The sequence below is a fragment of the Schistocerca serialis genome, chromosome 12, assembly GCF_023864345.2.
Source record: "Schistocerca serialis cubense isolate TAMUIC-IGC-003099 chromosome 12, iqSchSeri2.2, whole genome shotgun sequence".
Classification (NCBI taxonomy): Eukaryota; Metazoa; Arthropoda; class Insecta; order Orthoptera; family Acrididae; genus Schistocerca; species Schistocerca serialis.
Genome location: NC_064649.1, coordinates 109137308 through 109155509, shown reverse-complemented (window position 1 = coordinate 109155509; position 18202 = coordinate 109137308). Strand labels below are relative to the sequence as shown.

The following is an 18202-nucleotide window of genomic DNA, read 5'->3' as shown; positions in this document are numbered from 1 at the left end:
TATAGGCACTCCCAACACCAAATGATGTTTTTGGGCCGTCAGTGTAAATAAATGTGGCATCCTTCATTTGTGCGCATAGAGCAGCAAATGCCCGACGATAAACGAGAGAAGGGGTACCACCCTTGGGAAGCTGACAAAGGTCACAGAGCAGGCAGGTCCAGGTGCAGAGCCAAGGCGATGCTGTACCCCAGTTGTCAAGAAAGTTTTAGGAAAGTGGAAGGAAAGAGAACATAGCAGTTGACGGAAGTGGATTCCCGGTGGTAGTAGAGAGGAAGAGCGACTTGCATACCCTAAATCTCAGGAGGTGTCGGGAAAAAAAAAAAAAGTCATGGGTCGGATTAGCAGATACGGAAGACAGATGGCTAGCATAACAATTCAGAAGGACAGCTCACCGATTGGACTGCAGATGGTTAGCAGTCTCAGCATAAAGGCTTTCCACAGGGCTGGTGTAAAAAGCTCCAGATGCTAAACGCAATCCACGGTGGTGGACGGAGTCGAGACACCGAAGAATAGACGGCCGAGCAGAGGAGTAAACTATGCTTCCGTAGCCCAATTTCGAGCGCACTAAGGCACGACAGAGGCGGAGAAGGACCACTCGGACCGCTCCCCAGGAGGTACCATTCAGAACACAAGAGGGTGTTGACGGATCTCAGACAGTGAGCCGAAAGATAGGAAACATGGGAGGACCAGCACAGTTTTCTGTCTAACATGTTGTTGTTGTGGCCTTCAGAACTTAGCGACGTCTGCAAACGGAAGGTCAACAGGGCCTAGATGTAGAGAAGGCGGAAGACACTCTGTACGATGCCAAAAATTGACACAAACTGTCTTACTGGGAGAAAAGTGGAAGCCACTTTCGATGCTCCAAGAGTGGCGGCAATCACACATCCTTGAAGATGTCGTTCAAGAAGGCTGGTCCGTTGAGAGCTGTAGTAGATCGCAAAATCATCCACAACAAGGGAGTCCGAGACATCGGGAAGGAGACAATCCATAATTGGATTTATGGCGATGGCAAACGGTACAACACTTAGCACGGAGCCCTGGGGTACCCCGTTTTCTTGGGAGAAAGTACAGTAGAGAGATTAGTGTTCATCCGAACTTTAAATGTGCGCTCTGCCATAAATTCATGAATAAAAAGGGGCAGTCGTCCTTGAAAGCACCAAGAGAACAGTGTGCGGAGGACGCCTGTCCTCCAACAGGTATTCGCATTCTCTCTCCAGATCAAAAAATATTGCTACGATTTGGCGTTTTGTGAGACAATTGTTCATGATATAAATGGAGAGAGCAACAAGATGGTCAACTGCAGAACGATGCTTTCTGAAACCGCATTGAGCAGATGTTAACAGGCTTCGGGACTCAAGCCACCAGGCTAAACGGCAATTCACGATCCGCTCCAAAACCTTACATACACTACTCGTGAGAGAAACGGGGCAATAGCTAGAGGGGAGATGTTTGTCCTTTCCAGGTTTCAGAACAGGAACGACGATAGCTTCCCGCCATCTTCTGGGAAAAGTACTGTTGGTCCAGATTCGATTATAAAGGCGAAGGATGTAAAGCAGACTATGGAGAAATATGGAAATAGGTGGAGATAAAACTACAGAAAATTCTTCAGGAGTAGTGAAAAACATCTGATATTCTGATAAAGCCAACATTTGGATGTGGATACCATCCGGTCCTGGGGTGGAAGAGCGAGGAGAAGAAGAGAGTGCGTGTTGGAGTTCCCGCATAGAGAAAACAGTATTATAGCTTTCGCTATTTTGAGAGGAGAAAGCAAGAGGTCGCACTTCCGCTGCACGTTTCTTCAGGAGAAAGGCTGGCGGGTAATTTGAAGAGCTCGAAATCTCAGCAACTTGACACTATTGACACTAGTCAATGGTGTTTCACATAAATTGACTGCCTCACGGGAAAAGATTAATAGAAGTCGAATATCTCTAGCAAGTTGACAAAAATAACATTAATGTTCTGCAAGGCAGATAATGCCAGAGTGCCACAGAAAACAGAAACTAATAACGTATTTCAGATTTCCACAATTATGTGAATGTACTTTAATTCACTTGATAGCTCCCAACCACAGAAATCGATTTTGATTTCATATGAGGTGAGACCTGTAAACAAAGAGGAAACAGCAAAATCACTAAACGTAAACACGAGTCACTATCCCCCTCCCCACTACAACTCAAGACTCCTCTGCGCATACGCGAATCTGGCAGCTTGGATGCACCAGAAAAAATTTTTCTGGGTAATATCTGGCTGTTTGTTGCTACTGCCTTGCCAAAATGAGAGAAGGTATTACTCATACACGACTCAACTGCACATGCACATAAGCCAATTGGCATCTGCTCAAACGACCCCAATGTAAAGCACTGCAACATCACATTCATTGGAAGCAGTTTATTGTTATGAATTATTGCATAGTCTTCATCCTAAAACTTTTGACACATTGTGCCATTGGCAGACACTTTGTGTGCAATGTGTTTTGTAGTAAATGACGCAACCTCCCATGAACCATGGACCAAGCCTTCGGGGAGGCTTGCATGCCTCAGTGATATAGATAGCTGTATCGTAGGTGTAACCACAACAGAGGGTTATCTGTTGAGAGGCCAGACAAATGCGTTGTTCCTGAAGAGGGGCAGCAGCCTTTACGGTAGTTGCAGGGGCAACAGTCTGGATGACTGACTGATCTGGCCTTGCAACACTAACCAAAACAGCCTTGCTGTGAACGGCTGAAAGCAAGGGGAAACTACACCAGTAATTCTTCCTGAGGGTATGCAGCTCTACTATATGGTTAAATAATGATGGCATGCTCTTGGGTAAAATATTTCGGGGGTAAAATGGTCCCCCACTCTGATCTCTGGGCGGAGACCACTCAGGGGGAAGTCGTTATCAGGAGAAACTAACTGGCATTCTATGATTCGGAGCATGGAATGTCAGATTCCTTAAACGGGACGGTATAAAATTTAAAAAAGGAAATGGATAGGTTGTAGTTTGATATTGTGGGAATTAGTGAAGTTCAGAGGCAGGAGAATCAGGACTTTCAGTCAGGTGAATACATGATTATAAATACAGAATCAAACAGGGGTGATACAGGAGTAGGTTTAACAATGAGTAGAAAAACAGGAACGTAGGTAAGCTACTATGAACAGCATTGTGAAAACATTATTGTAGCCAAGATAGACACGAAGCTAACCATGCACCACAGTAGTACAAGTTTACATGCCAACTAGCTCCACAGATGAGGAGAAGATTGAGGAAATGTATATCGAGATACAAGAAATTATTCAGATGGTTAAAGGAGCTGAAAATTTAATGGTCACGGGGAACTGGAATTCGATAGTAGAAAATGGAAGAGAAGGAAAAGTAAAAGGGGAATATGGAGTCGGGGAAAGAAATGATAGAGACCTGGTTGAATTTTATACAGAGCATAATTTAATCGTAGCTAACACTTGGTTGAAGAATTGTGAGAGAAGGTTGTAAACATGGCAGGGACCTGGAGACATTGGAAGGTTTCAGATTGATTGTATAATGGTTAGACATTGATTTAGGAACCAGGTTTCAAATTGTACAACATTTCCTGGGGCAGATGTGGACTCTAACCACAATCTATTGGTTATAAACTGCAGATTAAAACTATAGAAACTGCAAAAAGGCAGGAATATAAGGAGATGGGTCCTGGATAAACTGAAAGAACCAGAGGTTGTAGAGGGTTTCACAGAGAGCATTAGAGAACAATTAACAAGAACAGGGGAAAGGAATACATTAAAAGAAAAATGTGTAGCTTTGAGAGATGAAATCTACATCTACATCTACATTTATACTCCGCAAGCCACCCAACGGTGTGTGGCGGAGGGCACTTTACGTGCCACTGTCATTACCTCCCTTTCCTGTTCCAGTCGCGTATGGTTCGCGGGAAGAACAACTGTCTGAAAGCCTCCGTGCGCGCTCTAATCTCTCTAATTTTACATTCGTGATCTCCTCGGGAGGTATAAGTAGGGGGAAGCAATATATTCGATACCTCATCCAGAAACGCACCCTCTCGAAACCTGGCGAGCAAGCTACACCGCGATGCAGAGCGCCTCTCTTGCAGAGTCTGCCACTTGAGTTTAGTAAACATCTCCGTAACGCTATCACGGTTACCAAATAACCCTGTGACGAAACGCGCCGCTCTTCTTTGGATCTTCTCTATCTCCTCCGTCAAACCGATCTGGTACGGATCCCACACTGATGAGCAATACTCAAGTATAGGTCGAACGAGTGTTTTGTAAGCCACCTCCTTTGTTGATGGACTACATTTTCTAAGCACTCTCCCAATGAATCTCAACCTGGTACCCGCCTTACCAACAATTAATTTTATATGATTATTCCACTTCAAATCGTTCCGCACGCATACTCCCAGATATTTTACAGAAGTAACCGCTACCAGTGTTTGTTCCGCTATCATATAATCATACAGTAAAGGATCCTTCTTTCTATGTATTCAAAATACATTACATTTGTCTATGTTACGGGTCAGTTGCCACTCCCTGCACCAAGTGCCTATCCGCTGCAGATCTTCCTGCATTTCGCTACAATTTTCTAATGCTGCAACTTCTCTGTATACTACAGCATCATCCGCGAAAAGCCGCATGGAACTTCCGACACTATCTACTAGGTCATTTATATATATTGTGAAAAGCAATGGTCCCATAACACTCCCCTGTGGCACGCCAGAGGTTACTTTAACGTCTGTAGACGTCTCTCCATTGATAACAACATGCTGTGTTCTGTTTGCTAAAAACTCTTCAATCCAGCCACACAGCTGGTCTGATATTCCGTAGGCTCTTACTTTGTTTATCAGGCGACAGTGCGGAACTGTATCGAACGCCTTCCGGAAGTCAAGAAAAATAGCATCTACCTGGGAGCCTGTATCTAATATTTTCTGGGTCTCATGAACAAATAAAGCGAGTTGGGTCTCACACGATCGCTGTTTCCGGAATCCATGTTGATTTCTACATAGTAGATTCTGGGTTTCCAAAAACGACATGATACTCGAGCAAAAAACATGTTCTAAAATTCTACAACAGATCGACGTCAGAGATATAGGTCTATAGTTTTGCGCATCTGCTCGACGACCCTTCTTGAAGACTGGGACTATCTGTGCTCTTTTCCAATCATTTGGAACCCTCCGTTCCTCTAGAGACTTGCGGTACACGGCCGTTAGAAGGGGGGCAAGTTCTTTCGCGTACTCTGTGTAGAATCGAATTGGTATCCCATCAGGTCCAGTGGACTTTCCTCTATTGAGTGATTCCAGTTGCTTTTCTATTCCTTGGACACTTATTTCGATGTCAGCCATTTTTTCGTTTGTGCGAGGATTTAGAGAAGGAACTGCAGTGCGGTCTTCCTCTGTGAAACAGCTTTGGAAAAAGGTGTTTAGTATTTCAGCTTTACGCGTGTCATCCTCTGTTTCAATGCCATCCTCATCCCGTAGTGTCTGGATATGCTGTTTCGAGCCACTTACTGATTTAACGTAAGACCAGAACTTCCTAGGATTTTCTGTCAAGTCGGTACATAGAATTTTACTTTCGAATTCACTGAACGCTTCTCGCATAGCCCTCCTTACGCTAACTTTGACATCGTTTAGCTTCTGTTTGTCTGAGAGGTTTTGGCTGCGTTTAAACTTGGACTGGAGCTCTCTTTGCTTTCGCAGTAGTTTCCTAACTTTGTTGTTGTACCACGGTGGGTTTTTCCCGTCCCTCACAGTTTTACTCGGCACGTCTATATCTGGTAAATTGAAATCTCCACCTAAGACTATAACATGCTGAGAATATTTATGTGAAATGTATTCCAAATTTTCTCTCAGTTGTTCCGCCACTAATGCTGCCGAGTCGGGAGGTCGGTAAAAGGAGCCAATTATTAACCTAGTTCGGTTGTTGAGTGTAACCTCCACCCATAATAATTCACAGGAACTATCCACTTCTACTTGACTACAGGATAAACTACTACTAACAGCGACGAACACTCCACCACCGGTTGCATGCAATCTATCCTTTCTAAACACCGTCTGTACCTTTGTAAAAATTTCGGCAGAATTTATCTCTGGCTTAAGCCAGCTTTCTGTACCTATAACGATTTCAGCTTCGGTGCTTTCTATCAGCGCTTGAAGTTCTGGTACTTTACCAACGCAGCTTCGACAGTTGACAATTACAATACCGATTGCTGCTTGGTACCCGCATGTCCTGAAGGCTGCAGAGGATCAAGTAGGTAAAAAGACGAGAGCTATTAGAAATCCTTGGGCGACACCAGAGATACTGAATTTAATCAAAGAAAGGAGAAAATATAAAATGCAATACACGAAGTAGGAGAAACGGAACACAAACATCTAAAAAATGGGATCGATAGGAAGTGCAAAATGGCTAAGCAGGAAAGGTTAGAAAACAAATGTAAGGATGTAGAAGCATATATCACTAGGGGTAAGATAGATACTGCCTACAGGAAAATTAAAGAGACCTTTGGAGAAAAGAGAACTGCCTGTATGAAATATGAAGAACTCAGATGGAAAATCAGTCCCAGGCAAAGAAGAGAAAGCTGAAAAGTGGAAGGAGTATACAGAGGGGCTATACAAGGGAGATGTACTTGCAGGCAAAGTTAGAGAAATGGAAGAGGACATAGGGGTAAGATGACAAGAATTTGATAAAGCACTGAAGGACCTAAGTAGAAAAAAGGCCCCAGGAGTACACAACATTCCATTAGAGCTACTGGTAGCCTTGGGAGAGACAGTAATGACAAAACTCTTCCACCTGGTGAGCAAGAGGTACAAGACAGGCAAAATACCCTCAGACATCAAGAAGAATATAATAATCCCAATTCCAAAGCAAGCAGGTGCTGCTGACATGTTTGAAAATTACCAAAATGTCACTTTAATAAGTCACAACGGCAAAATACTAACACTAATCCTTTACAGAAGAATGGAAAAGCTGGTAGAGGCCAACCTTAGGGAAGATCAGTTTGGATTCTGGAGAAATGTAGAAACAAGCAAGGCAATACGAACGACTTCCATAGAAGATAGGCATTTGTAGAATAAGAGAAAGCTTTTGACAATGTTGACTGGAATACTCTCTTTCAAATTCTAAAGGTGTCAGAGGTAATTTACAGGGACCGAAAGGTTATTAACAATTTGTACTGAAACTAGATAGCAGTTCTAAGAGTCGAGGGGCATGAAAGGGAAGCAGTGATTGAGAAGGAAGTGAGACAAGACTGTAGGGAATTATAGTCCATGAAGAAGAAACAAAGACTGAGGTTTGCTGATGACATTGTAATACTGTCAGAGACAACAAAAGAGTTGGAAGAACAGTGAACAAAATTGACAGTATCTTGAAAGGAGGATGTAAGACGAACATCAACAAAAGCAAAACGATGATAATGGAATGTAGTCGAATTAAATCAGGTGACGCTGAGGGGATTAGATTACAAAATGAGACACTTAAAGTAGTAAATAGTTTTGCTATGTGGGAAGCAAAATAACTATTATGGTCAAAGTAGGGAGGATATAAGATGTGGACTGGCAATGGCAAGAAAAGTATTTCTGAAGAAGAGAAATTTCTTAACATTGAGAATAAATTAACGCATCAAGAGGTCTTTTCTGTAGCCACGTAGGGAAGTGAAACATGGACAGTAAATAGTTTAGACAAGAAGAGAATAGAAGCTTTCAAAATGTGGTGCTACAGAAGAATGCTGAAGATTAGATGGGTAGATCACATAACTAATGAGGAGGTATTTAATAGAATTAGGGAGAAGAGAAATTTGTGATACAACTAACTAAAAGAAGGGATCAGTTGGTAGGCCACATTCTGAGGCATCAAGGGATCACCAGTTTAGTACTGGAGGGAAGCATGTGAGGTAAAAATCGTAGAGGGAGACCAAAGGATGAATACAGTAAGCAGATTCCGAATGATGTAGGTTGCAGTAGTTACCCTGAGATTAAGAGGCTTGCATAGTATAGAGTAGCACGAAGAGCTGCATCAAACCAGTCTGAAGACCAGAACAATAAATGACACATTTCTTTTGCAACCTAAGTTTTATTTTTTTTTTTTCTCTCATTTATGATTTACTGCTGCAGTATTCTGCAGTAGTGGGCTAACGTAAAATTTTTTGTTAGAGTATCAGTTTGTACGAGTCAAAACCACAAAAATTTAACTGAAAACTAAAACAATTAATTTCCGGGTTTTCTCCTGGACGAAAAAATTCCCAGCTATTTGTCGCATTTCCTGATTGTCCCAGGGGTTATACAGCCTATAGGAACATGTGAGGCAATACTGGCCCTATGACTTATCTTAGAAGATATGTTAAGGATGACTAGAATACGCTTTTTGAATTTCTGAAGGTAGCAAAGGTAAAATACAGGGAGCAAAAGACTACTTAACCAGACGGCAGTTATAAGAATCGAAGGGCATGGAAGGGAAACAGTTGCTGAGAAGGGAATGGGACAGGCTTATAGCTTATCCCCAATGTTATTCGATCCTTACATTGAGCAAGCAGTAAAGGAAACCAAAGAAAAATCTGATGTAGAAATTAAATTTAATAGAGAAGAAATAAAAATTTTGCCATTTGTTGATGGCACTATATTACTGTCTAGAGATGGCAAATGACTCTGAAGAGCAGCTGAATGGAAAGGATAGTGCATTGGAGGAAGAGGGTGGGGGTAATGAACATGAACTAAGGTAAAGGAAGGATAATAGAATTATGACAAATTAAATGAGTCTATGCTGAGGGAATTAGATTAGCAAATGACACATTAAAAGTAGCAGCAAAATAACTGATGATGGAAAAATAGAACAACATATAGATTGGCATTACTCAGAAAACCCTTTCTGAAAAAGAGGATTCTGTTAACAATGAATTAAATTTAAGTGGTAGGATGTCTTTTCCAATGGTTATTTGTCTGCATTGTAGCCTTGTACATAAGTGAAATATGGACAGTAAGCAATTCAAACAAGAAGAGAACAGCGCTTGAAAATTCAGCAGGTGGACCAAATAATTGATGAGAGGGTACTAAATAGAATTGGGGAAAATAGAAATTTCTGGCATAACTTTACTAAAACAAGGAATAGACTGAGAACAGACAGCCAGAAACATCAAGAACTGTCCATTTGGTAATCAAGGGAAGTGGAGGGGTGGAGAATAAAAACTGGAGAGTGCGACCAATGCTTGAATACAGTTCAGTTCATTACGCAGAGATGAAGAGACCTAAATAGGCCTACGCCCATCTGAACATTTGTTAGGGTACTGTTTCAAAATCTGAAATAAATCGACAAAGAGTTTTGAGATTTTGATAACAAGACTTGTCGTTCTATAGTACTATAGATTTTAAATATATATTACTATACAATATAATAAGAAAATAATTGTAGTTTATGTCTGTCCAATGATTTATTTCCGTACTGTGTAAAAATTCGAAGTAAATCAGTCAAGAACTCCTTGTTATTTTTGAGAATAAAGTTTCCCATTCATTAAGTAAGCATTGGGACTGCTAATAGTTTTAAAAATATCGTGATTCTGATATATCAGTATTTAAAAAAACATCATTATTGGTCGTCAATATATTTAAAAAAGATTTTCGATATATCCACGGAAAAAATATTTAAGTGTCGGAGGGGGAAAATTATCAGCTGCACATTACTGCCAGTTTTAGAGCTGTATATTTAAGAACTGTACATCAACAAGGTAGAAGCTTGCTCATCCCCCTTACAGCAAGAATGGGAAGGAAAACACCATAAAGACCAATCTTGTAATTTAGATTGTTGGTCATCAGTTTCAGCATTTGTATTTGAATGCCGGTGTGAAAAAAATAGCACACTAGTCATGTTAAAAAAAAATTTTTTAACACAACTGGTTTGTTATTTCTTTACACAGGGTATCTTGTTATTCCATTCACACTGCCAGCCCCCAGTGCAATTGGACTGCTACTATGTGCCATCTATACTTGCTTCACACAGTCAAAGAGAAAGACTGTTTATTAAGAGTATTGGGGAAAATTATGAAGTATTTTTCCAAATTTTTGGTAACAACATTAAATGACTTGTCTTTATATAGCAGTTGGCTTGTTACACACATACATCCATTGCATACATTATCCTCATACTGTCTTCCATTGACTCATTATCTTTCATCCTTGAGAAGCCAATAAATGAGTTAAGGAGAAATCTGATAAAAATGCAAGAAAACAGAAGCTCTTCTGCAACATCCAGCAATGAATCGCCATCTTTAGTTAATTTACATAAAACAGTTCAACCAAAATGTGTAACAGACAAAAAACGTCTCCGAGACAACTCTAACTCATCCAAGGAGTTTTTCTTAAAGCTTGCAAGTTTTGCATGTACCTGTGAATGACTTGACTCGGCATTTTTGCTATTTGGTGAGTTATCTCCTTTACTCCTAAATTATTTAATGTAAAGAGTATCACACATGCTATGAAAGTTACTCACTTTATTGAAAGGAATAGAGTACTTTCTCATTACTCTCGGAGATATTAGCGACATTTTGTGCCGCAGGAAGGCAGGACAGCTTTTTGAAGCCTCAGGGAAAAATCCTGTTGCCAACCGCTCAAACCTGCGGCCATGCTCTGGTGGGATGGCATACCTGAAACAGGTAAGGACAAAATTAATTACACAGAATAGCAGTACCATACGAGCGAATTTCAAGCTATGCTTGAAGATGAATGTTCATTCCTTCAAGATAACACACAGATCCTGAAAATCTCTTTTTGTCTTAGGGGAAATTTTTTTTTCTTCTTTTACAATATTAACCGTTTGGAAATGTATTTGTTCACACAGAAACCACATAAGGCCAACCAAAACATCCATCCAAGCTCATTCTGCAAACTGCAACTCACTTTACTGATTACCACAATCACAGAATTTACTTCCAATGAAGGAGGACAATTTTGAATATTGAAATGCATGCTTCAACTTTTATTTTTTCCTATCCACTGTTCCATGCTTCAAGTATGTGATTAGCAGTTGTCTTCATTTCTTTAGTGTTTGTATTCTAACAAGGATTTTTAATTATTACATTACAATTAAATACCCTTCAAAGCAAATAATGAAAAACTAATATCATGGCACTCCATAACAAAGTAACTATACCTCACATGGCACTATGGAGCCTCATTGATAATTAAATAAATAAATTGATTAAGAAACCTTTTTGTGTGTGGTATTCAAGTTTGACACTTTTCTTTTGTCCAGTCCTACAGTCTCTCCTTCATTAAATTGGGTTTCTTGGTCCTGGCCCACTCTTTTTTGTTTCCCCATTCATGAGCTCACTTACCAGCTGAAGAATGGACACATTCCTGTTCAGGTTATTTCTGGTTCGTGATTGAAGATGATCCACGCATTCACTGCTGCAATCTCTATGATATTGTAAAATACACCCATCAACTGTCTCCTGCAAGTAACCTTAGTTGAATAGTTAAAAGTTATTTGAATGCCCATATGTTCAGAGCACACTTGGTGGTGGTTTAGAAGGTAACAGTTAAGTTTCTTCTTGCTTTCTTTGTTCACTGCTGCTTCTGGGTGTAGAATGCTGAGAATAATGCCATTCTTATTCTTCCTCCCTCAGTACACTGTTCTAGTGCCCCCTGGTTTATCAGTCTATTTTAGGATGACTGTGGGAAGCGGATCAGAATTGTTCCCATTAACAACGTTTTCTTCTGCCAGAATTTTGTGGCAAGCTGATGGGCACTATCTGTTGTCACGTTCCTTCCTCAGTTTAGAAACGACTCCACAAGGCAAAGAATGACACACTTTCCCTATTACTGGTTGTGTCTTCAGCTTTGCAAGTGCACTTAAGATACCACATCTGCAGCAATTAAAAACTTGAGTCCAAGTTGGCATGTTTGTTTGGCATCTAGTAGGTAAATCTGCACATTCCTTTTCTCGGGTAACTGCTCATCAACTGCAATAGTGTCACCAAGTTGGTACCAGCAGAGGCAGTTTTGCATGAACTGTTTCCCATATTTCAGAAATGTGAACAAATTTGTCAACACGGGTGCCTCGAGCTCGGGACAATTTCTCAAGTTTGCAGAGTGTGTCTTGTCATTTTATTCCTGACCTATTAGGCCTCCAAGGATGTGATCAAACGACATCTGAACACTTTTTGCACAAAAGGCGCCTGTTGAGTACATGAAACGAACCATAGCCTCAGATTACTCCAAAAATATGGTCTAAGTGGTGCTTTTATTCCATTCTGAGCATCTGGTTGTGTGTGTGTATTTTTATGACATGGAGCATGCAATCATCAGAAGGAAGTCAGAAGGTCCTGTTGACAGTCATCTAATCAGTAGCAGGCAAACAAAAAGTGCCATCCCCTCTCCTTTAGGGTGTTCAGAACAGCCCTTCTTCCAGGAAAGAGTATGTCTGTGACCTTCCATTCCATCTCTAGCTGCTGTCTTAACTATTGTGGAAAGAATTGAGATGGGAGTCACTTAAAGTCGTGTTCAATTCACAGTCAACTGTCTCTAGTAGAGACCACCACCTGAATATGATAATCCACTTTCTGGTTCAGTATCTCTGTTGAGAGTATGCAAAATTTCTTCGTTAGAAAGACCCTCCTAATGCAACATGACTGAAAACAACTGTTACAGGAGGTAAACTCTACCTGTCTGATGAAGCAAGTAATAATAAGAATACACAAAATACAACTGAAAAATTATGTCACAATATTTGACAATGTATGTATGTAGTATCTCTGTAATTATGAAAGCAGCAACATACTAAAAAGGAGTTAACCAGGGGCTCAACAAACACCTCGAGTTGATCTTTGCACACTTCATAAAAATCAAGAAATTAAACAAATTGCAGTACATTATTGTTAAAAGTAGAAGAAATGAGAAAAAGTCAAAAAGTTTGGAGAAAGCATCTTGAAGACTGAATTCGTCACATCAGAATTAAAAGTTGCAATGTGTGTTTAAAGCCCTTTACTGTTCTATGTTAATATTCACAGCTCCCTGATGGTAGCTACCTACACTTTTTATTTTTTCTTACAGTATTTATTTTTGTATTGTGGCATGCTACAGTGTCTCTATGAAATGAATTTCAAAATTAGAGTTCTTTTAACAAAGAAAAAATATATGTTCCACAATGATTTTAACTATGACAGTTATACATTTATTTCAGATAGTGCTACAAACCCCGATAACACACCAGAGACTATATATGTTGAAGATCCTGTTAAATATGGTTTAATACTATTACTGGCACCAGCCAAACAAAAAGTAGTTTAAATATGGCCTCGCTTACAGTTTTGGGGAATCTCTTAGTGCTGCAAGTATACAAATGTAATGTATGTCACGGAATACTTGTAAGATTGCAAAGTTACCTTTCATCATGCAATAAAACAAAAGCTGTTTTACTTTTCAACAAATGTATAAAAAAAAATCATTGTCTCTCACATGTACATCATATTAAAAGGAGGTGCTGGTAAACTTCAGAGAGGCATTCCACGTGAAACCAATCAATTAAAAAAAACTGAACCTTAATTATTCAGAATTTATCACTTTATCCCACCTATCAAAGCAAGATAAAATCCAAATATATAAATTTTTTTTCAAGTTATGAATTTTTAAAGTTTTCAAAATTGTGCAGTTTTTTCCACGTATCGAAACCTTAAAATGGCCATATCTCAAAGTACTTGAAATAGAGACCTGAAATTTATACCACTTTATTCAGTTTATTATAGGCTTTAAAAAATGTGCTGCCTGACCAAATTCATTAAAACATTCTTCCAAATCCAAAACGTTTTGGAATACTGAAAAATTCCAAATTGGATTTTTTGTTTTGGGGGAGAAAAAAGTATGTTAGTTAATGTGTGTGTCAAATTTCGTGATGGTATTCCATAGGGAACATATAGAAATAAATCTTATTTTAACTATTTGTAATGCCGACTGTATCTCAACTGCACTTTGTTGGTAAGCTAGTTTATTAAGCTACCGTTAAAATGAAATTATTGAGAACTAATTAAGCATACTTTACCAAATCATTTTAAAACTGTATTAAACTATGCCATACAACAACTAACAAAAATAATGCAAAGGACAGCATGCATTTTCTATTTTATATAACTTATTTACAGAAGTAGTTTTGTGTGTGTGTGTGTGTGTGTGTGTGTGTGTGTGTGTGTGTCACATACTTTCACTTCTACTGACAGTAAGTCACTTCACATCACCAGATATGAATCGTTTGGACAAAATTCGCAAAGTATTGGTCAGGGAATAAGAACCAGGGTGCTTTGAGCCTAAGTGATAATGGGGCAGAAAACCGCCAGTATCACGATTTAAAACGCTTAATCGCCCATTAAAATGTTGAAAGACATGTACTGGAGTACAACAAGCACTAAGCCCAGCCCACAAAATGGAATACTATACTTGCTGTGTTCCAACACAAGCAGTTCAACGTTTTATTGGGAAATGAAGCATTTTAATTTACAGTATTCTGGAGTATTGCTCTGCGGTGTGGGATCCGCGTCAGGTGGGACTGACAGATGACATCGAAAAAGTACAAAGAAGGGCAGCTCGTTTTGTATTATCACAAAATAAGGGAGATAGTGTCACAGACATGATACGTGAATTGTTGTGGCAAGCATTAAAACAAAGGCGTTTTTCATTGCTACGGAACCTTCTCATGAAATTTCAATCACCAGTTTTCTCCTCCGATTGTGAAAACATTCTGTTGGCACCCACCTACATAGGGAGAAATGATCATCGCAATAAAATAAGAGAAATCAGGGCTCGCACAGAAAAATTTAATTGCTCGTTTTTCCCGCATGCCATTCGAGAGTGGAACGGCAGAGAGACAGCTCGAAAGTGGTTCATTGAACCCGCTGTCAGGCACTTTATTGTGAATAGCAGAGTAATCACGTAGATGTACACGTAATTCATGACACTGGCACATTTGTGTCAGTCACCGGACAATGCTCATACAGAATAAAATCAGTGACTTAAATGCACAGAAAATAAAAATCAAAGTGGTTTCTTAACATCCATATTAATCAGCTGCGAAACAACAACATTATCAAATATTAATTTCCTCCGACTGTTCGAGTAGGATAAAGCATATATGCCATCAGTCACTTCTATGTGAGAAATGATAATCGTGTAGCATAAAAAATGAGTTTGGCAGAACATTTTATTAAGCTCTAGCAGTCACAGAGACACAAAAGTATCAGGCATTTATGCCTATCAACAGAAGCCAACGCAAAGGAAAAAAATTTTTTCCGATTTTAAGGATTTTGGTAGTCATAAAATTCAAACAGATCCAGATGCTGTTGAACAGATTATAGGACTTGTTGCTTGCATGTATGACAACAAACAGTGGACGGCTTTTATGCTACCCAGAGATGAAGAAGTAGAAGTAACACGTCATTGTGGATCAACTCTTTCCTTTTCATAACCAAGACGGCCAGATAAATTAACTGTGATAAAAAAAGTTCATACTTTGTAAATCAAATCCCTCAAATGCCACTGGAAGAACATATAGACTTTACACGAAGAGCTGCAAAAAATCTCAAATTGTATTGCACGTGAATGTGCTGTTACATCAGTTATATCATTATCGCTTGGGACAGCGAAGTTATGTCATTTAAATGAAAAGTGCAATTCATAATTTTAGACTAATAAGATTGTTGGTGGATCGCCATGCCATCTTTTTTGTTGAAGACGAGTAAAAAATTTCATTTTTCGACACACACTAATAGCACATTGTTAAATAACAACAGCTACATCCTTGTTTAATTAATAATATTGATCAATAGTAATATATCTGTAAAATGAAGGGATTATTATGTAAATTCTGTGTAGTGTTGTTTTGCGAATGTGTTATGGTGTCTGTTAAAATGTTTTCACAATTAACATCAGAAAGCTAATTGTGTATTGAAATTTAAGGGTATAATTCTGTTAATGTAAAAGTGTCACTAAATAAAAATAATAATTTGACAATTTTATTTAGTTTTTGACATGTTACCCATAAAATTTATTATACGTTCCCGCTGGAACATCATGAAGTTTGACACACAAACTAACAAATAATGTATAAGTAAGATATCTTTTAATGTACAAGTAAGATACCTTTTTCCTCGAAACAAAAAAAATCCAATTTTGAATTTTTCAAAATTAAAAAATAATTTAATCTGAGAAAATGCAGCATTGTTGTTAATATCATCACACATACTCTAAAGCTTATATGAAACTGAATAATATGATACAAATTTTAGGTCAGTAAGTCCAATAGTTTTTGGGATGTGATTTTAAGGTTTCAAAATGCAACAAAAACGGCATAATTTTGGAATTTTCAACAATTAATAACTCAAAAATGACAGATCACAAAAGATTTTCATTTGGGATTTCTAACAATGGAAAATCCAAGTAGGAATTTAAGATTTCTCATGCAAACAACTATAAGTGCACAAAAAAATTATCAAAATATGAGATCAAGAACCAGACCATTGGTTGATTTCACACAGACTGATCCCACACTCTTATGACCAATTCCTATTACTTTCACATCAACATGGATGGAAAATTACAGCACGAGTACAGACAGCTTTTAATGTTAACATATGGCTTTCAACGCAACAGTGGTTGTTAGTAAAGCAAATTAAAGCAAGTTAACACACTAAGTCACTGCCAAAAATGCTTGAAAGTGAGAAAATTAACCTCACCCATTTCATGATCACAATGAGCAAGCACACGCTGCCGATTACCATATCAGAAGTTTACCAACATCTCAGACACATTTTAACCAAATGAAAGACATACATAGAGCATGTTTCAGTACTGATTAAACAATGGAAAGTCCAGGCTGTCACATCAACAATATTATGAAAAGGATGGATTGTTGCTCAGTGCAAAGATAGCATGATGATTTGGAGACAGGCACAACAAAAGAGACTGTTACAACACATTCAGCTTTCAACTGAAACCTTCTTCAGAAAAAAAAAAACACACACACACACACACACACACACACACACACACACACACACACACACACACACACACACACACTTGCAGTGGCTGGAAATAGCCGTCATGTGTGAGCGAGGTGCGCTTGCTTGTGTGACTTTTGTTTCTGAAGAAGACTTCGGCCAAAAGCCCAATGTGTAACAGTTTTCATTGTGCCTGTCTGCAACACAAAGTGTCACCTTTATGATGAGTACCAATCTATACTTTTAATAGTGATCAAACTTTTAATAGTGATGATATTGTGGTTACTAAGATATTGCAAAGAAACATGTCAGTGAAAACAAATAAGTGCAGATATTCTGTCAGTCAAGTACTGGATATTAGCAAGACTTGTGACAGGCTGCTCATTACACTTAGCAATCTGAGTACTGAAAATTGGGGGAAAAAGAAAAGACCTTACAGAACAGTAGCTGAATTTCAGAACTGCACCCACAAATACAAAAATTCATAAATTGCTGAAGCTAAAGACAGTCTCCAGCAATATATCTCCTATAAACCTGCAACAAACAGTATACAGCGAAACATTCTTGTAAACTTATTTTTTTACATGTGCAAGTTCCGGGTCTACAATGAGAGCAACTGTGACTGTGGTGACGATATGTTCATGTGGTAGCTAGGGATGAGCAATTACTTCTAATTAATCAATTAGTGGTAATTATTCTGGTAATCTAATTTCAATATACCAATATTTCTTTCACATCAATTCATTTAATGCAATGTATTATCCTTATGACATGGAAACAAATCGGACTGTCCACTAATACTCATCACATACCATCAGCTGAAGCTTGAACATTTCACGTTGACTGTGTCCTGTTTATGATTGCTGCCAACATAAACGATCTAATAGCAGTGGCTCTTATGCAGCGCCACAAAGTTGTGTGTTCTTTGTATCAATTCGGCAAGAATGACATACCAAGCTTGGCTGTAAATACAGCCGTAACCATGGTAAATGCTACTGTCCTGAAGAAACAGACACAGAAGGTTGTTGAAGTCTGAGAATCAAAAGTACAGTTACTGGCTAGTGTAGATAATTTTTGTGGGACCCTAATTTCAATACATCAGGAGCAGAGCTCTTCCACAACAACAAACAAAGCTAGTTTAGTGTCTGAAGTTCCGACGATTTACACCAACATGTAACTGACAGAAAAGCTCTGCACTTCTGGAAAGACAATGAGGCAGTGTACTTTTTTTACTGTACAGTGCGTCTAATAC

General features: G+C 38.8%; 1 protein-coding gene across 7 annotated transcripts in view; it reads right to left on the bottom strand.

The window, feature by feature from the left end:
• The window catches only part of LOC126428302 (lysine-specific demethylase 4C-like), a 383324-nt gene that overhangs the window by 349917 nt on the left and 15205 nt on the right, over positions 1-18202 (bottom strand). For all 7 annotated transcript variants that reach the window (XM_050090225.1, XM_050090224.1, XM_050090228.1 and 4 more), the window contains exon 6: positions 10455-10608. In XM_050090225.1, coding sequence (XP_049946182.1) covers positions 10455-10608 — 154 coding nt within the window. The remainder of the gene's footprint in view (positions 1-10454; positions 10609-18202) is intronic.